The sequence below is a fragment of the Ruditapes philippinarum genome, unplaced genomic scaffold, assembly GCF_026571515.1.
Source record: "Ruditapes philippinarum isolate M1 unplaced genomic scaffold, ASM2657151v2 ctg179_1_1_1_1, whole genome shotgun sequence".
NCBI lineage: Eukaryota > Metazoa > Mollusca > Bivalvia > Venerida > Veneridae > Ruditapes > Ruditapes philippinarum.
The window spans coordinates 16,169-43,428 of NW_026851835.1; the positions used below are offsets into that span (position 1 = coordinate 16,169).

General features: G+C 32.8%; 1 protein-coding gene across 1 annotated transcript; it reads left to right on the top strand.

The window, feature by feature from the left end:
• The first annotated feature begins 4,162 nt into the window (after nt 1-4,162).
• On the top strand, nt 4,163-18,536 carry LOC132740794 (myosin heavy chain, striated muscle-like). The gene is made up of 29 exons (XM_060728787.1): nt 4,163-4,420; nt 4,598-4,741; nt 5,053-5,209; nt 6,172-6,199; nt 6,485-6,608; nt 6,763-6,855; nt 7,266-7,329; nt 7,477-7,575; nt 7,791-7,894; nt 8,133-8,271; nt 8,529-8,797; nt 8,995-9,165; nt 9,542-9,721; nt 10,268-10,388; nt 10,635-10,708; nt 10,845-11,050; nt 11,308-11,565; nt 11,754-12,429; nt 12,614-12,759; nt 12,893-13,040; nt 13,273-13,526; nt 13,744-13,822; nt 14,055-14,300; nt 14,511-15,057; nt 15,334-15,574; nt 15,797-16,490; nt 16,877-17,077; nt 17,510-17,726; nt 18,004-18,536. The coding sequence occupies exons 1-28, from the start codon at nt 4,232-4,234 to the stop codon at nt 17,702-17,704; spliced, it is 5,847 nt and encodes a 1,948-aa protein (XP_060584770.1). The 5' UTR covers nt 4,163-4,231; the 3' UTR covers nt 17,705-17,726; nt 18,004-18,536.
• The last annotated feature ends 8,724 nt before the right edge of the window (nt 18,537-27,260 follow it).

Consider the following 27,260-nt stretch of genomic DNA (forward strand, 5'->3'; position numbering starts at 1 on the left):
CTCCTGTATTGATCTTGATATTTTCAGAAACAGACACTGATTTCTTTTTTATATGTACACATAATTATCCTGATGAAATACGTGAAACGGGAAACGGACAAAAGCCCTTCCGGACAAAAGCCCTCCCGTCCAAAAATGACAAGGCGGACAAAAGCCCTCCCGTGAAAATTACAAGGCGGACAAAAGCGCTCCCGTGAAATTGACAGGGCGGACAAAAGGCCTCCCGTGAAAATGAGAACAGAACAGAACATGTAAATCACAGTGAACACTCGTTCAACATTCCTTCAAAATCATTACCGTATAAAATAAAACTGTGATCATAGCGTCAGGGGAGGTAACTAAAGTCACATTTTGAGACTAAAACCGCTGGCTGTCATTTTTTTTACAATTTATTTACTTTAAATTTGTACATATAATGAAAAAAAAATGTAAGGACTTTGAAATTCATTATTGTATGTCACCGATTCGTTTTTAAACCGTTTTTCGTTGTGTTTATTACATTTTTTTTTCGTTTTTTTTAATGCTACATATACATACAGTTCTCCGCACATCTGTCTTTCACCACATTTGCCCCATCCCAAGAATCACAATCTGTTGATTAATTTGAATATACACGTTGACACCTACAATATGTTTATTTACACGTGTAAGTGACACGAGAGAATTAACGCCACATTGACCACAACACCACAGTAAACTATTTTTCACATCAGGACTCGTGTCTAATAATAATCACCACACATTAAATATATTCATTGGAAATATTCAATCACTGACTTTCAATTTTTTTTCAAATAATTCACGAATGTTTCAATTATTCATCACGGCTTTGTATTTAAAAAGTATTGAGGGTGTTTCCAGTAAACGACGGAAATGCTAAAAATAAATATGTACACAGCAGACTAATTTTCTATTATTAAAATGTCTAATCGTACTTAAAATAAGTGAATACTTCCGTATTTCACTAGGAAAAATAACTTGCAACATTATTTCATGAATGCTTTAGAATAGATCTTAATTTTATAATTTAGAATAAATCGAAATGTCTTTATTGTAGGCTGTAAAACATAACATCAACATCAGAACAAGCAAATATTTCTACACTATGATATGTGCAGTTATTTTTCATATTTAATTCATATGCCTGTCAACGGGATGGATGCCTGTATTCACTTTACGGAAGCAGCATTCCCTATTTACAGCTCAAGTTTATTTGATACATTTTCAAAAAGAAATTAGAAAAATGCCAGTTTTCTTTTAATGACACTATGTATTCAAATGGTTTTACCTTTTAACCGTAACATAGCTTCTCTCTGTGTATTCAAAAAAAAATGTTTATTTTACATTTAAAATGATGGTGTATAACAATTAGTTATACATTCATCGCGTCTTTACCCACATATGTGTATCCGAGTGCGCGTTGTTATATTTTTTTCTGTTATACAATATCATAGAAGAGTGGAATCATTTTTTCCTAGGAACAATGATAACTACGAATTACTCCAATCTATTACGAAATATAATACAAGCATTGACCAGGAAGGCACGTGCTGTTAATTGATGCATATTGGCCGCGCATTCTTACAACATACGAGATCAATTAAACACCCACGGAGATCTAATTGAATAACTTATGGTCCATTTGGTCGAAAAGTCAAGGAAGAAAGAATATATACATATATTATTATCTAACAAGAAACACTTTGTAGACATATACAATGTTTCAGAATTAATTTTTTATGCATTTCTTTTATCATTCAAAAGATTCATGGATTTTTTTTAATCACATTGTATTGTCTCCACAGATTTAGCGCAAAGTATGTTACAACAAAATGGTAACTTATAAACAACCTATGATGAACTTCAACTACATTTAAATCTGTGGCATGAGAACCATACTGTTCCTATTATAATGTTTGCAGACATAACATTCTCTACAAAGCACGCGCGGACGTTTCAAACGGATATTTGAAACAATTAACGACATAGAGAAAATCAGAAATACTACCATTTTATTTGTGACTCTAAGATAATTATGAATTTTATCAGAGACTGTATTTTAATGTCTCCGATTTTCTGAAGAATAAAAAGTATTCCATTAATAGTAACCAAATAGCAATACAATAGGGTGAAATATATAATTCAAAAACTTTTGTAGAATGTTTTTATTAAAGATAAAATGTAAATCGCCATTCTTAAACATAGCATGTTAAAGGGAACAAAATATTACAAAATTTTGACTGTATTCGATGAATCAATTAATTGACATTTGTAATCATGATATTTTGCGGGGAAAAAACAACTTAATCTTCTGATGAAAAATAAGTTCATCTGCATTTCTTAAAAACATCCAATAATAAATCCGAAGACTACCTTTTTTTCATCAACACTTCGGACAACTCAAACAGATGGACAAAAGAAATAATGCGATCTTACCACGATAAAATGTAAATTCAATTATCAGTCACACGATCTGTGATATAACATCTTTCCTACCAGACAATGCTGATAAGCCATCAGTCCTAAAGTGGAAATCCATAAAATCATCTAAGACATGTTCTGATTGGTCCTACAAATCCGATTGTCCAATCAAATAATGCGTAAGAAAATATCATTTGTCTGTAGCCAAGTGTTAGTACAAATAAAAAGGCACTGAAAACCTTGCAAGCATAGGAACTTGCTCTTTCAGAAGGTACGTACTTACTTCTTGGTTTAACCTATTTTTTCCTCATACTTATATCTTATGTATTTTGTATTTTAGCTGATGGTTACTCTTATATATATTAACTGTTAATATTAACTATGAACTCATTTTAAGTTTTTTTTACGTGACGTTCGCTAAGTGCTTTTATAGATAGATACTTAATTTTCCTACTATTTTATACTTCTTCATCGCTTTTAATGTTGGTACCCCTATCGATATATATGAAGAAAAACGTACATTGTTTTATATTTATACTAAGCAACAGGTTTATTTGTTTATATAATTTAACGAATTAATTTGAAGAAGTTAAGGTATATGTATACTTTAATTAATATTAAAGTAAATAAATGATTGTTTACCAAGAATAGTTCCAATTTCGTTAAAGGGTATATAGCTATATCTAACGATATATTTTTTATGTAATTTAAAAATAGTAATATTATGGTGTTTCCATAATCTAATGGTCGATTCTCGAAAGAGTCATGACTTAGAATGGTTCTGTTATTTAATACACATGAACACTCTAACGTAAACACAATAAATGTTCTGGAACAAAATCTTATGCTACTATTTTAGTAGCTTTTTAACATTTTATAGCAATGATTTTGTTATGCACCATTCGCTTATATGGAATTTTACCAACATATATTTTTCATACCGGCATTTATGGAATATATTCTTTTTAAAAATCCAAATAAAAATTATGTAAACTGGGGCAGCAGAAATGAAGCTTTATACAATTTAATCTATATGTAATTGTACACTGATGTAAGAGAAAAAATATATCCGTAAAGTTTTTATTATAATATTGTGAAAAGCACATAGGGAAATAAATTCATGCGCGCTACGTAAAATTTGTATTCGTTTTAACTTTTCTCATATTCTAATCTTCTTTTGTTATTATCGTAAGTGGTATTATCGTCAGTGATAACAAAAAAGTCAGTATTTTTAACTACACACCTGGTAAATGTTTCCTACAATGATATATACATGTACATAGTTTCCATTCATGACTTATATATTTATATTTAGTGTGTCAGATGAGAATCGCTCGTCATGCACATTCACTAAATACTGCAAGTGAATCTAGTCGTAGATTTTAACCTAAAGTAGTATTTCTATATTGAGAAATGAATGAGTGTGAATTCAAGCAAGATTTACAACATAAGCAAAACTATTATTTATCATTTTGTCAAAATGAACAAAAAAAACCATCGTGTATCACTAATTTCTGTTAAAGAATACCGGTACGAATTCTGAAAGAACTAACAAATAATTAGTCCTTTTTTTTAATCATGAAATTTACACATCATTATCTCATATCGTTTAGATAAATACAGTGTTAATAAGTAGATGAGTTTTATGTACCGAAAAGTTTAACAGAACAAATCATATACGTTTATTTAATGACTAGTAAGCAATTTTAAGAGAACAAAATATTATCTGTTTTCCTTTCAGTTGAGAAAAGAGCTTGAGTCTTGGCATTTTTCTTTCGTGTTACCGCTCTTTTTATAACAAGAAACCAGCATGGATTTCACTAAAGATGAGGACTTTAAGTACCTCGCTATTGATCGCAAGGCCCTGCTGAAAGAACAGCTCCCATATGATGGCAAGAAAGCTTGTTGGGTCCCTGACCAGAAGGAAGGCTTCGCCCGCGCAGAAATTGTTTCCTCTAAGGGTGACGAAATCACCGTCAAAGTCTTGAGCAACAATGAGGTATTTTCTTCTTTCTAGTTATCAATATTAATTGTCACTTTTGTCATAATTTTGAACTGTCTTACTGTATCTGTATTAGTGTTATCATGAATATTAAATGCGAGTTCAGCCATTTTCGTTAAATGACAAAATTCATTTAAATTCCTACTATAATGTATGATAAAACATGTTTTACAGACAAGGACCGTTAAGAAGGATGACCTCCAGCAGGTCAACCCACCTAAGTTCGAGTGTTGTGATGACATGGCCAACATGACCTACTTGAACGAAGCCTCTGTGTTGAACAACTTGAGACAGAGATATTTCCACGGATTTATCTATGTAAGTTTTTTGTTTATATGATTACAAAAGGAAACAGGGGCATTTATAACAAATCGTGATCGTGTTATCGTTATTTCATAGAGATGTAAGGTTTAACTATGTGCAAAATCCTGCCACGTGACTTCCAATTTAACATCATATTTTTTTTTCTTGTTTTTCATTTATTTTATGCGTATTTAATTGTGGTCGGGTTGGAATATTAGCCAAGCCTTAAATAAATTTTCCTCGTTGTTTTAGTTAATTCTTTTTTAAAATTCATTGTTTTATCTTTAACGTATGCTAGACAAAACTTTTATCTATTCCCTTTTCAGACTTACTCTGGTCTTTTCTGCGTCGCTGTGAATCCCTACCGCCGTCTGCCAATCTACCTGGACTCCATCATTGCCAAGTACCGTGGCAAGAGGAAGATGGAAATGCCACCCCACTTGTTTGCCGTCGCAGAATCTGCCTTCCAGAACATGTTGCAAGGTATGCATCAGAATAATGTAATTTTGATCAAATTCTGGATAAATCTTTCGTTGAAGAAATATATTGTCTAGTCTATAAGTCTATGTATTTGTGCAGAATAACAGACAGGAAACCTATCAAAGATAAACTGATCGTTACTTACCCGATTATGACCGCATTATTATACATGCGGCATCCATTAATCTGCTATAATAACTTCGTTTGCTCATTATTAATGTTACTGTTCACAGACAATACATGTAACATGCTTATGAGTAATAAATTATATGAACACCAAATTATTACTCTGGACATGTGCTATACATGTGCTACTAGTTATTTCTACTTGGCAAGGACAAATATAGCCGGGACGATCCTCTGTCTTTAATGGCCAATAATTACTTATTAATAATTGAAAGAAGAATGCCATGTGTTACATGGTTACACTCATGCTGTAAGGTCAACAGGAAAATTATCTACACACTTACTAGCTTCTGAACATAAATAAACGTATCAACTTATTACCATTTTTTCATGTCCATCTTTGACCGGTGTTCTTGAAGTAATACCATTCATGTAAATATGTTATATCCGCCACGGTAACTTGGCGATGAACATGTCTTTTTGTTGGCAAATAAAATACTTGACTTTGAAAAAAAATCTATTTCTCACAAAAAGAGATATTATAAACTTATACACGGAAAGATTCTGCTTGAATAATGATCTTATCAAATCGACTATGAAGCAAAACAAGAAGTTAGTCCCATTCATAAAAGTATTATTATTCTCCAAACATTTCAATATAATTATTATATATAAATAAATAAGTTTGTAGATAAAAACAACAATAACAACAAAAAAGGCAGTTAAATATTAGAATCCCGTTATTGTATCATAAATCATGGGTATTTAATTATTTAAAATTGATTAAGAATATTGTCTTTAATTGCCGACAATTCTAGTTTAATTCTTATTATTTTCAGATCGTGAAAACCAGTCCTGTTTGATTACGTAAGTATGGTTTTCTATATAATACATTCTGTTTGACTTAAAATTTGCTTAAGAAGCATTTATATGATGAGTTATAATATTTGTCCTAGAATGTTTGATTATCTGCTATAAAAACAAATGTATTCACTTTAAAAGGGAAATGCTATCTTAATTCTTTATAAATGTTTTTAAAAACAAGTCAACTATGAAACTGTTTTCCTACAAATAATGTCTGTATAACTTAAAATACTTCAAATTTTAATGTATACACATATTCTGAAATATTTTACAATATTATACACACAGTGGTGAGTCTGGTGCCGGTAAGACTGAGAACACAAAGAAAGTAATCATGTACTTCGCCAAGGTCGCCGCTCAACTCCAGAAACAGACAGAGGAAGAGAAGGCAGCCGCCGCGGCCTCCAAGAAGGTAACGTTTTCTAATAACTGATTTCTTGTATTTTGTATTGAATGTCTTGGTATTATAAAGAATAATTATGTTGAGATTGTGCTTTATAATACAACAATACCGCAAGATAATGACAAGTTTACTATATTATATAAACACAAAATATATATTACAGGGTACCCTTGAGGATCAGATTGTGCAGGCTAACCCTGTACTTGAGGCTTACGGTAACGCCAAGACAACCCGTAACAACAACTCCTCTAGATTCGTAAGTAATCTAAAGTAGCAATTTTGACTATCTTGCATTCAAATCTAAAACACATGTATAATAAGTAATAGTTTTACGGTTTGATCTTTTCCCAAATATTATAGATAATCATCACAGGTACATGTATTGAGAATAGGGTTGCATTGATTCTAAGTGAAATTATTATTTAATAATTATATTCAAGTTATTCAAGCATCACAATATAAGTGAATTTCAATTATCTCAGAAGATTTTATGCTTAATCTAAAAAAAATATCATGGTATATAGACAGATATCCATGTTTTTATTTTAACATACAAAAATATTCTAGTAACATATTAAAAACCAAAAATAAGATTTTGAATTTTCTTTTCATTTTTTTTTCATTCGCTTAAAGTAAATAATTAATGCATTAAAATTACATTTACAGGGTAAATTCATCCGTATCCACTTTGGACCTTCTGGAAAGATCGCCGGATGTGACATTGAAACCTGTAAGTATATTTGATCATCTAATATTATCTTCTTCATATGATGCGGATAAAATATTTTTCTGTATATCGACGACTACTTTGATTGTTTAAAAATCGCATAATTCTCTAAATTTCGTTTATCTCTATATGTTGTTTTTATTTCTACAGACCTGTTGGAGAAGTCTCGTGTAACATATCAGCAATCTGCTGAGAGAAACTACCACATCTTCTACCAGATGCTGACATCAGCTTACCCCAAGTATCACGGTATGCTATACATTAATGACCGCCATTAGACTTAAACTTAGTATCTAATCTTACACAAAAATAATGACTAAAAGAAAATGTATTAATTTTTATCTTTTATAAAATAATACTAGTCATAGTACATTGCTTTAATGATACGACGCACTTAATTGACAAAAAGCAAAAATAAAACGCTAAAAATCTCTTAACAATAATTCTTTCCTGTATTTCGATAGAAATGTGTCTGATGAGCCCAGATCCAGGACTTTATTCCTATATCAACCAGGGTGTGCTCACCGTAGATGGTATTGATGACGTCGAGGAAATGAAAGCTACTGATGTAAGTTTATACTTCAAATCTATTTTAAAACGAATTTATTGATTGAACAAAATGAGTTTCAATGAATTGTGGACTGTTTTAAACAAAACACGCTTATCAAAATCAATATATATGTATATAATCAATAGTAAGGCTAGCTAAATACCAAGATTTAATGTTTTAATGTTTTAAGTCAATATAGTGTTTAAGCATTGAAAATAAGGATTGTTATACTATAGTAATTTATTAATAATTACAGGATGCCTACGATGTGTTGGGCTTCACACCCGATGAGAAGAACAGCTTGTACAAGATCACTGCTGCCATTGTCCACTTTGGTGAGATGAAATTCAAGCAAGCTCCAAGAGAAGAGCAGGCCGAGTGTGATGGCACAGCTGGTAAACTATTATATACTTAATAGCAGACATAAATGTGTTATAACACTTTATTCTATTTTCCTACATAAGCGTTTGTTTTTCATATGTTACAATATATGAATGAGATGGTAACACATTATATCTCTTTATTTTTTTAATACAAATCACAAACATAGAAAATTAAATAAATGTTAAATGTGTTATGAATTCAAAATGTGTCTTCAATTGCAAAATAATATTTTTATATGAATTAAATGGTAACCTGATTTTTTTTATAGAGGCCGAAAAAGTTTCTATTCTAATGGGTATGAACTGCGGAGACTTTATCAAGGGTTTGTTGAAGCCAAAGATCAAGGTCGGTACCGAGTTCGTCACCCAGGGACGTAACAAGGAACAAGTCGTCAACTCAGTCGGTGCTATTGCTAAGTCCACCTACGCTCGTATGTTTGACTGGCTGGTCAAGAGAGTTAACCAAACTCTTGATACTAAACAAAAGAGAAATTACTACATTGGTGTATTGGACATTGCTGGTTTCGAAATTTTTGACGTAAGTTAACTTAAAGAGACTTAGATATACATTTTTTAAACGAAAAATATACTAACCTTAAATTTTTGGCGTATGTTAGCTAAGTAAGACTTAGATACAATATTCTGACGAGAAACATGGTCATAAATTGAACATTTTTTTATTTATTTATTTTATATTTTTTTAAAACTATTTTTAATTTACCCTTTTTATTACAGTTCAACAGCTTTGAGCAATTGTGCATCAACTACACCAATGAGAGACTCCAGCAGTTCTTCAACCATCACATGTTCGTACTGGAACAGGAAGAATACAAGAAAGAAGGAATCCAGTGGGAATTCATTGACTTTGGTATGGACTTGCAGGCCTGCATCGAACTGATTGAGAAGGTGAGTTGTCGTTTTCTATCCATAGCTTGTCTTGTTTATTTGCAATGTGCAAATATCCATCTTCTACCAAGTTACAGTTTACAAGTCGGTATTCAAGGAATAATAAATTTTAAGAAATTAGAATAACTGAATACTAAATATGAATTTTATCGTTAGTAAATACTTACTCAATATTTGCACTTTAACTGCTTTCTTCACTTGTATAATGCATCTAATTGATCATGTGTATGTTACGTTTAGACGTCGTCGTGTGACCCTGACATAATTTTCCTGTTTATTGCTTATTATTTAATTATGTAACTTAGTCATTCGTAAATAGTATTATTATTTCTTTCATTAATTACACTATTGATATACTCTTAATCATATTTTTCAGCCTATGGGTATCTTGTCCATTCTTGAAGAAGAATGCATGTTCCCCAAGGCCTCTGACAAGACCTTCGAGGACAAATTAATGACCAACCATCTTGGAAAGTCAAAGGCATTCGGTAAAGTCGTCAAGAGCAGAAAGGGAGGTGGCAATGCTCACTTTGAACTGCACCATTACGCAGGAGCTGTAAGTTATACACTAAGTTTAGATTTTAATACACATTATTTTGTGTTTTCTCATGATCAGCTTTGATAATAAATGTTTAATAGGTTTTTAAACGTGTTCAATCTATATATTTAATATATAGAGGATATTGAATGAGTGTAAGTTCCATACTGAATTTATTGCACGAGTTGAATAAAATTATATTATGCGAGCCTCTGGCGAGCATAATATTATTTTATTCAACGAGTGCGATAAATTCAGTATGGAACTTACATGAATTTAATATTCTATTTATCACATACCCAAAATAAAGACCGTTTAAAGTGAAATAAGAGTCATATTTCATTGACGCGCCTATAGTATAACGCTTACATCTAGCGCTCTTCACACTATGTTTGTATAACGCTAATGACGTCACGTCAAAATATATGCACGGCCATGCAATACCATATTTACGGAGTCGCAAAATCGGCACGGGTGTGTGATAAATACATATATGTACTGATATTTCAGTCAATAAATCATAATTAAAACACATTAATGAACACATAAATATTATCTTTCTAGGTACCTTACAACATTACATCTTGGTTAGACAAGAACAAGGATCCACTGAACGAAACTGTTGTTGGTATCCTCTCACAATCCAAGGAGCCACTTGTAGCTGAATTCTTCAAGCAGCCAGCAGGTAAGACTTTCGGTACTGTAAATATAACGGTTCTGAATATTAAAATGATATATGTATTTTTACTATTCATTTTATCTATACTCTTTATACTTGTATATAATAGACTGCACATCTATACTTTAAATGAGATAAAAAGAGAAATGAATGTATAAGGACAGCAACGGGATTAATGTCATAAATGTTGCGCTTTCTTTATGTACTTCATTAAAAATTTATCAAAATATCATTGCTTTACTGACTTTGCAGCTCCAGAAGGCGGCGGCGGTGGCAAGAAGAAGGGAAAATCATCTGCTTTCCAGACCATCTCTTCTGTGCACAGAGTAAGTATTTCTTTTATACAAAATATGAGAAAAAAATTATTTAGCTTGATTTATTTCGAAAAGTGCTCTTACTATTAAACTGTTACTGTATGTAACTACATGTGCTTTTTCTAATAAATGCGGTATTTACTCACAGGAATCTTTGAACAAGCTGATGAAGAACTTGTACACCACTCACCCTCACTTTGTACGTTGTATCATTCCCAACGAGTTGAAGACACCAGGCATGATTGATGCCGCTCTCGTACTTAACCAGCTTCAGTGTAACGGTGTACTTGAAGGTATCCGTATCTGTAGAAAGGGATTCCCCAGCAGGATTATCTACTCTGAATTCAAACAGAGGTAAAAGTCATAAATCAAATCTAAATATTATTATTATTATTATTATTATTATTATTATTATTATTATTATTATTATTATTAACAAATACTTTTCTAGGTCTCATATCGCAATAAGAATAAGTTATTTTTTAACCGGATTAGTTTGAAAAATAAAATTTCTGATATCAATTTTAGTATAATGTTAGACATATACTTTCAGTTAATGTTTTATTTGTTTACAATTCATACTAAAATAATTTTATTCCATATTTTGATAGATACTCTATCTTGGCTGCTGATGCCGTGCCAGCAGGATTCCACGATGGCAAAGAAGTAACAACCAAAATTCTGTCCGCTCTTCAGATGGATCCTAACGAGTACAAAATCGGAAGCACCAAAGTATTCTTCAAGGCCGGTGTATTGGGTAATCTTGAAGACATGCGCGATGAACGTCTTTCAAAGATTGTTGCCCTGTTCCAAGCACACATCAGAGGATACATCATGCGCAAACAATACAAGAAACTTCATGACCAGAGGTAACTTTACATGTTAAATAAAATTAAGAATTCGATAATTCTTGTACAAGACAATATTGTTTAAATACATTACACTTATAAATAGATAATTTGTTTCAATGCAATTCCATGAGTTATGTTAAACCTTTTTGCACTGTTATTTGTTTGATATTATACATGCATTGAATCTTTCCTAATTTGATTTGCAGAACTGGTTTGTCTGTCATCCAGAGAAACATCAGAAAATACATGATAGTGAAGAACTGGCAATGGTGGAAACTGTACACCAAGGTCAAGCCTCTGCTCAGCGCCGCTGCAGCTGAAGACGAGATCAACCAGATGAAAGAAGAATTTGCTAAGACAAAGGAAGACCTTGCGAAGGTTGAAAAGGTCAAGAAAGAGCTTGAAGAGAGATGTGTTATGCTCCAGAGAGAAAAGGATGATCTTAAATTGGAATGTTCTGCTGAACTCGACACTCTTGCTGACATGGAAGAAAAGGTTGAATGCCTTATTAAACAAAAGGCTGATTATGAAAGCCAAATCAAGGAGCTCGAAGAGAAATGCGCTGATGAGGAAGAAGCAGCAGCTTCTCTTGATGCAGCTAAGGCAGAATTAACAGCACAGGCAGCTAAACTCAGAGAAAACATTGAAGAGCTTGAAGGTTCCTTGAAAAAGGCTGAAACCGAGAGACAAACCAAGGACAACCAAATCAGAACTTTACAGGGTGAAATGTCTCAACAAGACGAACAGATTGGTAAACTTAATAAGGATAAGAAGGGACTTGAAGAAACTGTTAAGAAAACACAAGATGCTCTTGCCGCTGAGGAAGACAAAGTCAACCACCTCAATAAACTCAAGCAAAAGCTTGAATCCACTCTTGACGAAGTAAGACAATTATTCCATGTTATCTTATAAATGTATACACAATATGTTTCTGAAAGTATTTATTTACTAAAACTATCTGTTTGCTTTTATTATCTAATCTTGAAACATTTATGATTCTATAAGAGTTTTTTTTCAATCATTAATCTTATTAAAGTCTCATTAGTCAGTGATCTTAAAATTGTAGCTTGAAGACAATCTTGAGCGTGAAAAGAAGGTTCGCGGTGATGTAGAAAAAGTCAAGAGGAAGGTTGAACAAGATCTTAAGGCAACCCAGGAAATGGTTGAGGAACTTGAACGTGTAAAGGGAGAACTTGAAGGCAATATTAAGAAGTAAGTTTGTTGTATCTTTTTCTTTATTATAACCGTTTTTGCATTAAGATTTCCAATACACGTAAAATAATTTCAGATACACTTTAATATCTTATTTTGGAGCTGTGGAATTGATAATCTGATTTAATTACAGGAAGGAAAATGAAATCAAGAATCTTAACGCAAAACTTGAAGACGAACAAGGGGTAGTTGCTCAACTTCAGAGAAAGATCAAGGAGCTCATGCAGCGCATTGAAGAGCTCGAAGAGGAACTTGAAGCTGAAAGACAAAATAGAGCGAAGGTAATATTTGTAATCTCATATCCAAACACTATCAAGCAGTTTTGTATAACACTTTCGTTACATTCGTTTATGGTAGTTCGTGTGTTCAAACAAAATGCTTCTTATTTTACAATGGTCATGGCGAGTTGATCAGTAATGAATATATGAAACATTTACTTTACGCTTACATACTACATAATATACATTATTTAAGAGTTTATAGTATGAAAATTAGTATAACCAAATATTTTAGGTTGAGAAACAGCGTAATGAACTCAATCGTGAACTCGAAGAGCTTAGTGAACGCCTTGATGAAGCAGGTGGTGCTACTGCTGCTCAAATTGAAGTCAACAAGAAACGTGAGCAGGAACTTCTTAAACTTCGTCGGGAACTTGAAGACTCTGCTCTTGAACACGAATCCACAATGGCGTCACTTCGCAAGAAAGCTCAGGATAGCAGCAACGAAATGGCTGACCAGCTTGATCAACTAACTAAAGTCAAACAGAGGTTAATCATTTGAATCGATTTGTACATTAATTGAGATTATCCTTTAATTTTCATTTTCGATTATAATATTAAAAAGATTATGAATTAAAATCATCATAAATTGCTTTAGCTATCAGTAATTTTAAAAAATGAAAAGTATGTCCATTACCGGTTTTAGATAATGTGGTGTTTTATGTTTTATGCATTATGATACTTATTGAACGTTTTATATCTTAAGGATTGAAAAGGAGAAGTCACAGTTGAAGATCGAAATTGCAGACTTACAAGACCAACTTTCAAATGCCTCAAAGAAAGGAGTAAGTGTTTAAGTGTTTTTTTTCTTTTTTGTTTGTTAATCATAAACATGCTTTCTACGAAAATGACCAGAAAATGCATTAACATTGTCAATGTAACACTCTTAGATATATGAACTGTAACTGGGCTTCTATTTTCATAATTACTTTCGTTTGTAGTTGATCTTTTTTATTCCATTTAACTACCTTACAAGATCTTTGAAGGTTAAAGTAAGGCATATTATTTTCTTTATAGGGTATGTCTGAAAAGATGTCCAAGCAAGTTGAATCTCAGATCTCCGAACTTAACTCACGCCTTGATGAAAGTGCTCGCAGCATTCAAGATCTTCAATCAACTAGGACAAGACTCCAAACAGAAAGCTCAGAACTTAGCCGTCAACTCGAAGAATCCGAGAGCAAAGTCAACCACTTACAAAGAGAGCGCTCAAACCTTGTCACCCTTCTTGAAGATGCTAAGCGATCATTGGATGATGAAACCAGAGTGAGTCTGATAGCACTTGTTTCTAAATTTTCAATTTTATAAACTTTAATGTAAGAAAGGGTTGTTTCAAATGGATATTTATATTTTTAAATTATTTATATTGTTTTCTTCCAGTATACGAAGGTTTAAATAAAAAGATGGTTCTTTGCATAAAGATAGCTTTTGTAAATGAAAGTACAACAGTGGTAACATTTATGGTTTCCTTTACAGGCTAGACAAAAGTTGTCCGCTGATTTGCGCAACGCTCTTGCGGACATGGATGCTCTTCGTGAACAGCTTGAGGAGGAAAGTGAGGCTAAGGCCGACCTTCAGAGACAACTCTCAAGAGCAAACGCAGAAGCTCAACAATGGCGCGTCAAATACGAAACGGAAGGCATGTCACGTGCCGAGGAGCTCGAAGAGATAAGACGCAAACTTACCAGCAAACTCCAAGAAACAGAAGCTTCACTCGAGGCTGCAAGCACAAAAATTAGTGGTCTTGAAAAGGCAAAGTCTAGGCTACAACTTGAACTCGAAGATGCCGTAGTAAATTGTGATAGATCTTCATCTTTGGTTACACAGTTAGAAAAGAAAAATAGATCATTTGACAAGACCATTTCTGATTGGCAAATTAAGGTTCACAATCTTCAATCTGAACTTGAAAATGCCCAGAAAGAATCTAGAAGCTACTCTACTGAGCTTTATCGCACAAAGACACAATATGAAGAGATTGTTTCAACTGTAGATACATTGAGACGTGAAAACAACAACTTGACAGGTAAGATTTCCTTTCTGTATATTATTCATTAAATTTTTACTTCCGGTATTTATCAATACCTGTAATTGAGTCTTTTTGATTGAATATTGAATACTGCTTAAGCCGGCGGTAGGAGCGTGAGAGATATTTGACTTTCCATAATCGCTCATGAGCAATTTTTACGTTTTTTGTGTCCATTGCTCTTAAACGATATCCTTTGTTCCAGATTTAAATTCTACTATATAAATACTGAATAATATTATCATAATGACTAATAACCATATCTTTTTCTCACAGTTGAGATTCATGATATCACTGAACAACTTTCCGAGGGAGGCAGAAGTGTTCATGAGCAAGACAAAACCCGCCGCCGTCTTGAGTTGGAAAAACAAGAACTCCAGGCTGCTCTTGAGGAGGCTGAGGGTGCTCTTGAACAGGAAGAGGCAAAGGTCACACGTGCTCAACTCGAAATTGCAAGTATACGAACTGAGATTGACAGACGTATTGCCGAAAAGGAGGAAGAATTTGAAAATACCAGGTAATTCTGACTTAAGAATAACTTTGCATAATTTATATACATGTACAATAATGAATTTTTGAATAAGAAAATAATTCTACAAGAGAAAACACTAAAGTGTGAGCGAAAGTCTTGGTTTGCTTGAAATATTTAGTAAAGTTTTATATATATAGTCTAAAGAGCAATTGAAATTAGATAAATAATTTTAAACCTTTTTGAACATAATTATATATTTATATCTAGACGTAACCAAGTCCGAGCTGTTGAATCAATGCAAGCAACACTTGAAGCAGAAACAAGAAGCAAAAATGAAGCACTCCGTGTACGCAAGAAGCTTGAGAAGGACATCAATGAGCTTGAAGCTGCAGTTGACACTGCCAACCGAGTAAGGGCTGACATGGAAAAGAATGCCAAGAGATACCAAGAGCAATGCAGAGAATTCCAAGCTGCTCTTGAAGAAGAAAGACGTAAGACCACCGAAGCTATCGAATCAATATCTATTGTTGAGCGTCGTGTTACTTCCGTTCAGATGGAAGCTAATGAAATGCGTTCAGCTGTTGAAGTCGCTGAACGAGCTCGCAAGGCAGCTGAAAACGAACTTGTGGAAACATCTGACCGTGTAAACGAACTTTCCTCACAAGTACAAAGCTTATCAAGCCAGAAGAGAAAATTGGAATCCGATGTCAGTGCAATGAGTGCTGATCTTGAAGAAATGAACGGAGAAATCAGACGTGCTGATGACCAGGCCAAGAAGGCTATGATTGACATGACTCGCATGGCTGATGAACTACGTTCAGAAAAGGAACACTCATCAACTGTTGAGAAGATGCGCCGATCTCTGGAAGTACAGTTAAGAGAAATAACTGTACGTCTTGATGAAGCCGAGTCCAAGGCTCTCAAGGGAGGCAAGGGACATATTGCTAAGCTCGAAATGAGAGTAAGTCGTCCTTATAAATTTATTACACTTTCTTTAACAATATTTAACATTTAAATTATGATAACATATAATACCTGTATAAGAAACCCGAGAACATTAAATAGCCCACGTGCTACCTACACACTATCTAAGCACATTTGTTTAGTAAGCTTTTACCATAATGATTGATTCGAGTAGGCTTCCAGGAACAAGCCAGTACTGATGTCATATGAGGAAATAAATGTGTGACCCTATTAATGCTCGAACCTGCGAATACTGGGTTCAGAGGCAGACACTTAAACCACTTTACCTCTTAAAGCACTAATGAATTGATTTATTGTATTAAGGGAATTATGGTACACAGGTAGGGTCAAATTACGTAAATTATAATCCATTCTTTTATTAAGGTTGTTGAACTCGAATCAGAGCTTGATAATGAACAACGCCGCCATGCTGAAACACAAAAGAACATGCGCAAGGCTGATCGTCGTCTTAAGGAACTCGCCTTCCAGGTAGATGAGGACAGAAAGAACCAAGATCGTCTCCAAGATTTGATTGATAAGCTCCAGAATAAGATCAGAGTATACAAGAGACAGGCTGATGAAGCTGTAAGTATTCCAGTATCTTTATAGTTACAATTTCAATGTGTTGGTGAATTAAATGGTAGCCAGTGTTGTTTTTTGTTGTTTTTTGTTTTTTGTTGTTTTTTTAATTACCGTATTTCATCATTTTCTTCGAGAAACAACTGCATTATTAAATTAAGTCAAATATCAGGCTGATTATGCTATAAGTATTATTTTCTCCAATCTTTCGTACACCAAACAACCGTCAGCAGTAGTTTCTTTGAAATATACCTTAATTCAAATGAGATTCAGATTAACATTGCCAGTGTTTTAAAACTTAGATGCACAAGAAAAACATAAACAAACGCAATGTAGAGCTACGTTAACTATAATATATATGTTACTTGAAACAAATATTGTATAAAATTTGAAATAATTAATTGTGGTTTAATGGTTTACAATTTTGTTGCTTAACAGGAAGAGGTAGCTGCCATTAACTTGGCTAAGTACAGAAAGGTCACCGATGAGCTTGAGAGTGCCGAGGAACGTGCCGACTCTGCCGAGAACTCCCTCCAGAAGGTTCGACTCTCAAACCGCAGTCTCTCTGCTTCCCGAAGCAGCCAAAGCACCGTTGTGAAGAGAACAAAGATCATTACAAGCAACGAAGTTTAAACACATTGACAGATACATACAGGTATGTTTACACTTATCATTGAGGATATTAAAGTACAATTATAACATATATAAAGCAAAAGAAAATACGTTTTTATTTTGGTGCTGAACTTAATTTTATTAACGAATTAGTTTCATTAATGCACATTCATGAGGGTTTGCTTCATTGTCTTTTTCTTTGACTTAAAACCACAATATGTTACTGTCAACATTGTTTAGGATTTACGATCGATGATAGAAATAAACATCGAATGGATGTTCTCAATATTAATTACATGTATTTGTTTTCTTTTTTTCAGACGATTTGGAACGGACAATATGCCTTTTACCCTTAGATTAGAAAACTATCTTCAAAATCAGCGAGAGTGATAAGAAGTAACGTTGTGGAAGGATTCTTAAAGACATTTATAAATATACAGACTTTGTTTGTTCTGTGCGACTTATAATTCTCTTACCTTTAACTACACGAGACACTACATAAAATATAACCGAGTATACCAAGACTCATATTAAAAGAGGTAACGTGAATGCGAGACAATCGGTTCGATCAATTGCCTGTATATTATTAAATGGAAAGACATTACAAACATTTTATTAAACATTTCGATCATAAAACTCTTCCTTCCATGATAAGCTCACTGAAGTTGAGGTATTCAACAGTATGATCTCTCGCATCAACTAAAGTATTAATTAAATTATTGATAACTTATTTATTAACTTTGATAGACCGTATGGCTTTTGTTAATGTTTGTCGTGTGGCTATTGAGTATAAAATTTTGTTGTCTTATTTATTTTCACTTCCCTTGAAGAATAAAGAAAAAAGTAAACCCAAGTTTGTGTTTGTTTTTTAATAAGCTGCTAGGGTAAAGAGCGATTACTCGCAATATTATAATATACTGTACGATGCATTTACTTGAAACATGAAATGTGCTGATTTATTAATTTATTTACCTTTTTAATTTTTAATACATTATGTTATGCATATTTCTCAACATAACTACAGAAACGTTATAGGACCACCAATAAGTGAGATCGTGATGTGTAAGTCGAGTGATTTTAATTTGATTTAAAGGAACTCCACTGAGGTTTATAAGCCTAAAAACATAACATTTTAATTTTTCACATAAATGAACATGAGCACTTTAAACAGAAATACAAATTAAATACAACTAAGAAATATACAAGAAATACATTGAAAACCGTATGTTAATGCTATTCTCAGTCCAATTTGATTGAAAAGCGTTTAAATGCTTTTCAATTTTGGGTCATTTTTCACTATTATAATAATTATTCTGGAAAAACAGAGCAAGCTAATGATCTGAAATTTTGCACATAAGTTGTATGTAAAGATTTACATCAAATGGAGTAATAATCTTAAAAAAAATATTTCCAGTCCCGTCATATCAAAAAACCTCAGTGGAGTCCCTTTAATTAGACGTTTTAACACAAATCAATTTATTTTATTAACAAATATTATAAAAAAAAAAACATTTATTTGGCCGACCATTTTCTTGATTCGAAAAGGTATATTTTCGTCTATTGTAAAACATTTGTCTTTTTGACAGCAATTCGCATTGACAAAAAAAAACTGAAAAAAGCATTCTGCGAAAATGGACTTAGAATGACAAAAAAATGGTCTAGTCTTTGTGTATAAAATGTATTGATTTGTGTTAAAACATCTAATCAAACAGAACAAAAATCACTGGTCATACACCTCATGACGCACTAAACGTCTAACGTTCAACGTTTTCGTACATAACTGGCATTTTCGTCATGTGACAATTACAACTGGCTTCGAGAACCATCCGATTGTTCGGATGCAGTTAAACATGCTATGTACAGCAAAATGATAAGAATATCTTAATAATCATCATTATCATGTCATGTACTATGACGATGTCTATGACACTCGAGTTTTGAATATTATCGCAAGTCTACGTTCAACAAGTAACAGTCAATGTTCACTCTTATAGTCAACTTGTTATATCTGAGGACCTATACTACAAACAGCACTTCAGCCGCGTCACGACAAAAGCAACACAATGAGTTTGCGACCAGCATGGATCCAGACCAGCATGCGCATCCGCGCAGTCTGATCAGGATCCATGCTGTTCGCTTACCAACTCTATTGCAAGTAGGGAAATTGATAGCGAACAGCATGGATCCTGATCAGACTGCGCGGATACGCAGGCTGGTCTGGATCCATGCTGGTCGCAAACCCATTATGTTAGTTTTGTCGTGACGCGGCTCATTTACTGATGACCGGTACCTTAAGGTAAGATACCTGTAATGGGTATATTTAGGAACCTGATCAAGCTTAATATTTTATCAAAGTACTCTATTTAACTTATTCAATTGCAACTTTTCAAAGACATTTACCATCAAGTTTTCAAATTATAAGCATTTTTATGTGAATACCCCCTCCCACTAAATTGCCCCCAAAACAGTGGGGGTAGGGGTAAGGAATATATATGAAAAAAAATAATTGCAGCTTTTACCTACAATGTAAGTGTTTATTATGTTTCAAGACATATATTATGATAACAAAATAACAATAAACTGTTCACAAAATGTATTGATTTCAGCCAATTGACTAAAACCTCATCCAAGATTTCTGAAACTTAAAAAAAACACATAAAAATAGATATAAAATAAGAATTATTATTATTATTTTTTTTTAATATTTGGATTGGGGCAAGCAAATTACTTCATTACATTAATCAAATTTCAACGCTTACCCATGTCCCACGTCTCAAATCTTAAATTTAACATTCAAAATTGAATAGTCTGAGTACATAGACTGAGACAACACATCATATGTAATTGTGAGTTTATGCTCAATTTATCACTGTCAAACTGAAGTACATGTATAATAATGGCATATTTCAAAAGAATGACTATTTCAATGGCAATAATAATTACAAATGTTAAGCATTTAATTAAAAAAATGCCTAAATTTTAAAAGACTGGCCAGCTTTTATTTATAGAATGAACATTACCAATAATTTAATCTCCGAAAGACATTTAAAGATAATGATGTTGTAGGTTACGGGGGCTATTGATTGTCAGGTGAAGTTAGTTATGAAAACTAATATAACAAAAAGTTGTGTGGGTTTTTTTTTTATTCTACCGGAACACTGGATGGACATACTGTCGCTTCAATGTCAACTAAAATCTGAGTGCAATAAAATTAATCGACGCCAAAATTAAAAATTAATGCTGACATTGCTTTCCAATTTTGATAACGTAACATCAAAATGAATTCACAAGTTAAGTACACAATTTCTACGTGAACATCTCATCAACACTTCACTTTTGGTTGGATATAAGAAAAAAGTAAAACTATGCTTATGGATCACTAAACTTGTTTTCAATTCTTAAACGTTGACCTAAAGCATATAATTATGGTCATGATATAAAGAGCTGCACTTTTCATTATTATATCAGTACTTATTTTGAAACGAATGAAAGATTGACAGATTTTAGATTCTTAGCGTAGTAAGGGTTAAATTTTCACCATCAGTGGTTTATATTTCTATATGTTTCTATATTTTGGATATAGAATAATGCTAAACCCCTGTCAGAGCACGAGTAATGTTACACGTGTCAATAATGACTTTGTGAATTACGCAATGGAAGTTCATCTGTTTAGCATGATTTATGTAAAATACATTCAACTAAACGAGTATGGTGTTTCATTACTTAGATCCAGTTTGTTACTTTAGTAGCAGCTTTATAATGATTTACCACTTAAGTTGTGAGGTATTCCAGTATCACAATCAAACAGGGTTGTTTTGTTTGTTTGTTTGTTTGTTTGTTTGTTTGTTTTTATTGGAGGGATTATGTACAAAATCATTGAATTTGATTTAAGATATTTTAACGATTAAGATTCTATATTTGCAAATACCAACGAAAAACAGTCTTGTTAAAGGCACGTAATGCCTCTTTCTATTTTAATTCTTTAGAAAAATAATTAAAAAACATTTTAAAGTTGCACTTAACGTGCAGTAATGTGTTATGATGGTAGAAAAATGTAATCAATGTAGTATTTTGACTTCCATACAAAATGATAATGCAATATGATTATACCCTTTGCAAAAATTGAAATTTTGAGAAATAAAATTGATAGAATTTCTGAGGCATAATGGGCCTTTAAAAATGTCATTAGATGATTAAAAAAAGAAAACATAATTGTGTATTGCAAAAGTTTTCATTGGCAGAAAATATTGGATGCTATTTTCAAAATAAAGTTAACGCTATATTGAAATGTATTTTTTTCAGTTCTAAATGCCTGTTAGAAGCCTTTCACTACATTCTTTGGCTTCCTTTTTTGTCGTCCTGTCTTTCAGGTTTTCCAACATTATTTTGCTGTTTGGAAAACTATCTAATTCTCTTTAATTTTCTTCTCATACTTTTGATTTACCGAACATATATTTAAAATCGTTTTTATTTCTTTTACATTAAGATTTTTAATAATTAATTCTTTAACAAATTTTTTCCTCTTCGGTGAAACACACTCTTTTAAACGACATGGTTACACTTTGCAATATATATTGAGTGAAGTTATGCAATAAACCCGATTGGTCAACTTTTGAAGTCTCCCTCACGAGAGGTTAGGTTGAGTAAACGAAATGAATACCACTTTTCACATTGTGAGTTACTTACCGTAAGTCTACTCCAACGTTACTTGAGGCGACCTTTCGTGAGTTTGAGTCGAGATTGAGATTAAGTATCGTTTCTGAATACGGGCCATAGTTCTGTCAAAATCCGCATTAGAGTTATGAGCCTTGGATAGTGACCTAAACTATCATGCTCTCAAATAAGCGTGTGAATGTTCATACATATTATCTTCAGTAGTTTTGAAGATGCAAATATTTAACAAAAGAGTGACGCCAACACTGACGTCTGGTTGAGCAAAGAAGCTCACGCTATTCTTCAAATAGTCAAATTTAAAAAAGTATTTAGTCCATGTTGCATCTTAACAAGCGACATTTAACTGCTTCAACCAGAACACCATAGAAACGTACGGAAAGTTGTAGCGAACTTGATTGCGCCACTCGAGAGTAAATCCAGTTTATCGAAAAAAAATGAATCTAATATTTTGATCAAAGTCACTGTATGTCTACCAGACAAAGTAAACCATTAAAATGAGATTCACTGACACCCCGCCTCCGCACGCCCCAATCATTCAAACAACATACATTTAAAATAGAATACAAATGATTTGAGAGCTCGAGAAAAAGTTCTTCATCATCTAAATAAAAATTAATTTGATTCGTTGCGCATATGTTATTTTCAAACTGAAAGAAATGGTTTGAGGTATTCTAAATTGCTGGCAGGCAATCATACTGTTCTTATCCGTAGTTTTTACCTGTTAATCTGATATGGCCTTTTACATTACGTTTAGCATGCGAATAAGGAAACTTACCAAATTTAAGGTCCGAAACATTATCCGTAAAACATTCACGCAATACATGTCCAGAGTAATTTATTTATCTGTTCTTTGCACTAAATCGTCGTAACAGTCAGATACAATTACTCTTATTTTCTTCAAAAGTATCTTCTAACAGACTTGTAAAGACAGATTGCTGGGACAAACAACAATTTATCCTCTGCTTTGCCTCGGACAATTTGTTGTTTATCCTATTACACCTGAAAGAAGACATTTTTAAGAAAAACTCGAAATGTATCTATTACATACTGTTAGTTCTTCTGGCTCTTTGGAGATGTTGCGTTGATATCGAAGTGGCCAAAATTCAAAAGCGAACCTGGGACATCGGTTTTAAGGTCTATTAATATTGTTAGTTGTGGTGTGGGGTTAAACCTGGTAAATACCATTGATACTGCAGTTGATATATATGTTATATTTAAAGTTGTTGCTATATATGTTATATTTACAGTTGCCATATATATGTTATATTTACAGTTGCTATATATGTTATATTTACAGTTGCTATATATGTTATATTTACAGTTCCTACATATGTTATATTTACATTTGCTATATATGTTATATCTACTGTTGTTATATATTTGTTATATTTACAGTTGTTACATATATGTTATATTTACAGTTGCTATATATATGTTATATTTACAGTTCCTATATATATGTTATATTTACAGTTCCTACATATGTTATATTTACAGTTGCTATATATGTTATATTTACAGTTGCTATATATGTTATTTTTACAGTTGCTATTTATGTTATATCTTTAGTTGCTATATATGTTATATTTACAGTTGCTATATATATGTTATATTTACAGTTGCTATATATATGTTATATTTACAGTTCCTACATATGTTATATTTACAGTTGCTATATATGTTATATTTACAGTTGCTATATATGTTATATTTACAGTTGCTATATATGTTATATTTACAGTTGCTATATATGTTATTTTTACAGTTGCTATATATGTTATATCTTTAGTTGCTATATATGTTATATTTACAGTTGCTATATATGTTATATCTACAGTTGCTATATATCTGTTATATCTACATTTGCTACATAAGTTATATCTACTGTTGTTATATATATGTTATATTTACAGTTGCTATATATGTTATATTTACATTTGCTATATATGTTATATTTACAGTTGCTATATATGTTATATTTACATTTGCTATATATGTTATATTTACAGTTGCTATATATGTTATATTTACAGTTCCTTCATATGTTATATTTACAGTTGCTATATATGCTATTTTTACAGTTGCTATATATGTTATATGTACAGTTGCTATAAATGTTATATTTACAGTTGCTATATATGTTATATGTACAGTTGCTATATATGTTATATTTACAGTTGCTATATATGTTATATGTTATTTATGATTACGACAAAAACATATGAATAGCGGATAACGCAAATTGCACAACAACAAAAATCATGTCGATTTTCGGCTTAAAGTTCTTTTATTAAATAAATTACATTTAGTATTTTATTCATCATGGCGGCCATCTGTATCTTGACATGTGAATAGAATATGTCCTCTGAATATGGCACCTCCATCTCTCTATATTATGGAAGCTTGAATTGACCCCCTTCAAACACTGATAGTATAAGATATGCCGTCACACGGGTTATATAACGAACATGATATCTGTCGGGCGGTCAATTCAAGCTTCCGTACTATATTTTACATACAAATGAAAACAATAGCTCAATGCAATTTATAATTGGGAATCAAGAACTCTTTTACTTCAAGTCTTGTTTTAAATATATTTTGCATGTTAACAAAAATTGAATAGAAATATAAAATGTTGCAACTAATGCACATAAACTAAGTATACATATATTGTAATAATATTTCTTTGATCTAGAGTTTGCACCATTGTTTGAAAAGTCGAGTAGATGATGTCATTCATAGTTGAAGCGGGTAAAGATTTTTCCGGGGATTTAATTGAATTACAACATTGAAAAGTGTTACTCAAGAAATGTACGGATATTGTATATGTACACGTGACAGGCTTTTTAAAATGTTTAAAGTCGTCCAGTTTGCTCAAAAGGTAGAGCGTTGGACGTGAAATGTACGATCCGGTCGGACAGTGCATGTCACTTTCGTTGTCATTGATCATAAAATCCTTTTAATGGTCATTTGCACTGTACAGAAGTAATAAGTTCCTTGCTAACGTGAAGACAAATGGTACTGGTAAACTGATTGAAAGCCTGCCCTGGAACGATGTGGCGGCTGAACCGAGCTTTCGTGAATTCAATGATTTAATTACTGCAGTGATCCGGACTGAAAACTACCAACATTACCACCAAATTAAAATATTTCCCTGAATGTAATAGATTACATACAGCATACATGTTTCCTTTATTTAATATATATTTACTACTTGTAAGCTGCAAAACGTTTAGCAGAATATATTTTTAAAAGTACACATTTCTTTGACTCATTCAATACACATTTTTTATATATATTACATCAATCTATCGCTTACAGATATTTGGTTTTTTTAACATTCTTTTAATGGTTTACCAATTGTGAATAAGAAATCGTATATATATGTCGTTCCATTTTACATACTTCACTTCAGCGAGTGTTTGTACATACTAATGCACAAAAAAGCAGTGGTTCATCATATTTTATTGTTTATCTTTTCTGAAAAGATAAAAACATAAATGATTATGTCACGGTTCAGAACTGTTCACTATTTAGGGGAGATAATGTGTAAGCGGCCGGATAGCTCAGTCGGTAGAGCCGCGGTACGGTATTCCGAGGGTCCCGGGTTCGAGTCCCGGTCAGGCTGCACATTTTTCTCACCCTGTGACATTTGGCGCCCAACGTGGGGCCGTGACTGATATAGCTCAGAGTTTAATTTACATTGCTCTGTAACTCTGTGAAATTCGAGGACGAATTTCAATATAGCAGGGAGTATGTCACGGTTCAGAACTTTTCACTGTTTAGGGGACAAAATGTGTCGGATAGTTCAGTCTGTAGAGCCGCTGTACGGTAAATCAAGGGTCCACGGTCCGAGTCACGGTCAGGCTGCACATTTTTCTCACCCTGTGACATAGGCATGTACCCCACACTGGCCACCAATGTCGTATGGTCCTTTTTCAAGATGTATGAATAGTCTGTTTATGCCTGTAAGGACATAAACATACGCCTTGATAAATAAATAAATAAATAAATAAGATGACAATTTCTGGCGCAAACCAATAGAAATGTTTATATCAAAGTGCGCATGCGTGAGATGGATTTTCCGGGAAGTTTGTAAAAACTGAGGCCCGGCATGCAAATTATGTCAAATGAAATATGAGAGATTAGTTGTTATATTGAGATGATGAAATGGAATGATATGGGATAATGGATTGTATATCGAACTGTAAACAGACAAATACAAGAGATATATATACAACTTCAACTTCAACTTCAACGGGTTTTCTCGACAAAATCCACGAAGTAGACATCGACGTCGAGGAGGTGAAGACTGTACATCGGTGTAGAGTGGCGTGTTCCGACATAAATTTTTAAAACTATTTTACACAATTGTATCACAACTGTCCCATTGACAAACTGATGTTCCACACTACACCCTTAAAAAGTCATTTGACCAACATGTATTTACACTTTACAAGATGTTGACCATTTAAACATATGATGGTACGACTGGAACGAGCTGGATGGAAGATTTAAACGCCTCCAGGCTCTCAGAAGTAACACAAGAATCCGGTATAATATTCCAGGTATTAACAGTTCTTGGGAAAAATGAGTGTTGATAAACGTTGATTCTAGATTGGATTGGGATGAATTTCATACTATGACTTCTTCGGGTTGAACGAACTGTGGCAATAGTGGGGTGGTACGATACTGGTACAGCTATTTAGTAGTTAACTACTTTATACATGAGAGTCACATCTGCCCAAACTCTACGTTGTTGAAGACTGGGCCATTGTAATTTATTTATTAGTTCAGTTACACTAGAAGGATTGTGTGGGTTATACGGTCTATTCAATACCCATCTTGCTGCGTTTCTTTGTATCTGTTCTATCTGCTTAACTTGAGTCTTTTGTAAAGGATT

Excerpts from the sequence above, each read along its gene's own strand:
- LOC132740794 (XM_060728787.1), top strand. The coding sequence starts at position 4,232 with ATGGATTTCACTAAAGATGAGGACTTTAAGTACCTCGCTATTGATCGC. Across the intron at positions 4,742-5,052 it reads ATTTCCACGGATTTATCTAT|ACTTACTCTGGTCTTTTCTG; the intron begins GTAAGTTTTTTG and ends TTCCCTTTTCAG. Across the intron at positions 13,823-14,054 it reads CAAATGCCTCAAAGAAAGGA|GGTATGTCTGAAAAGATGTC; the intron begins GTAAGTGTTTAA and ends TTTTCTTTATAG.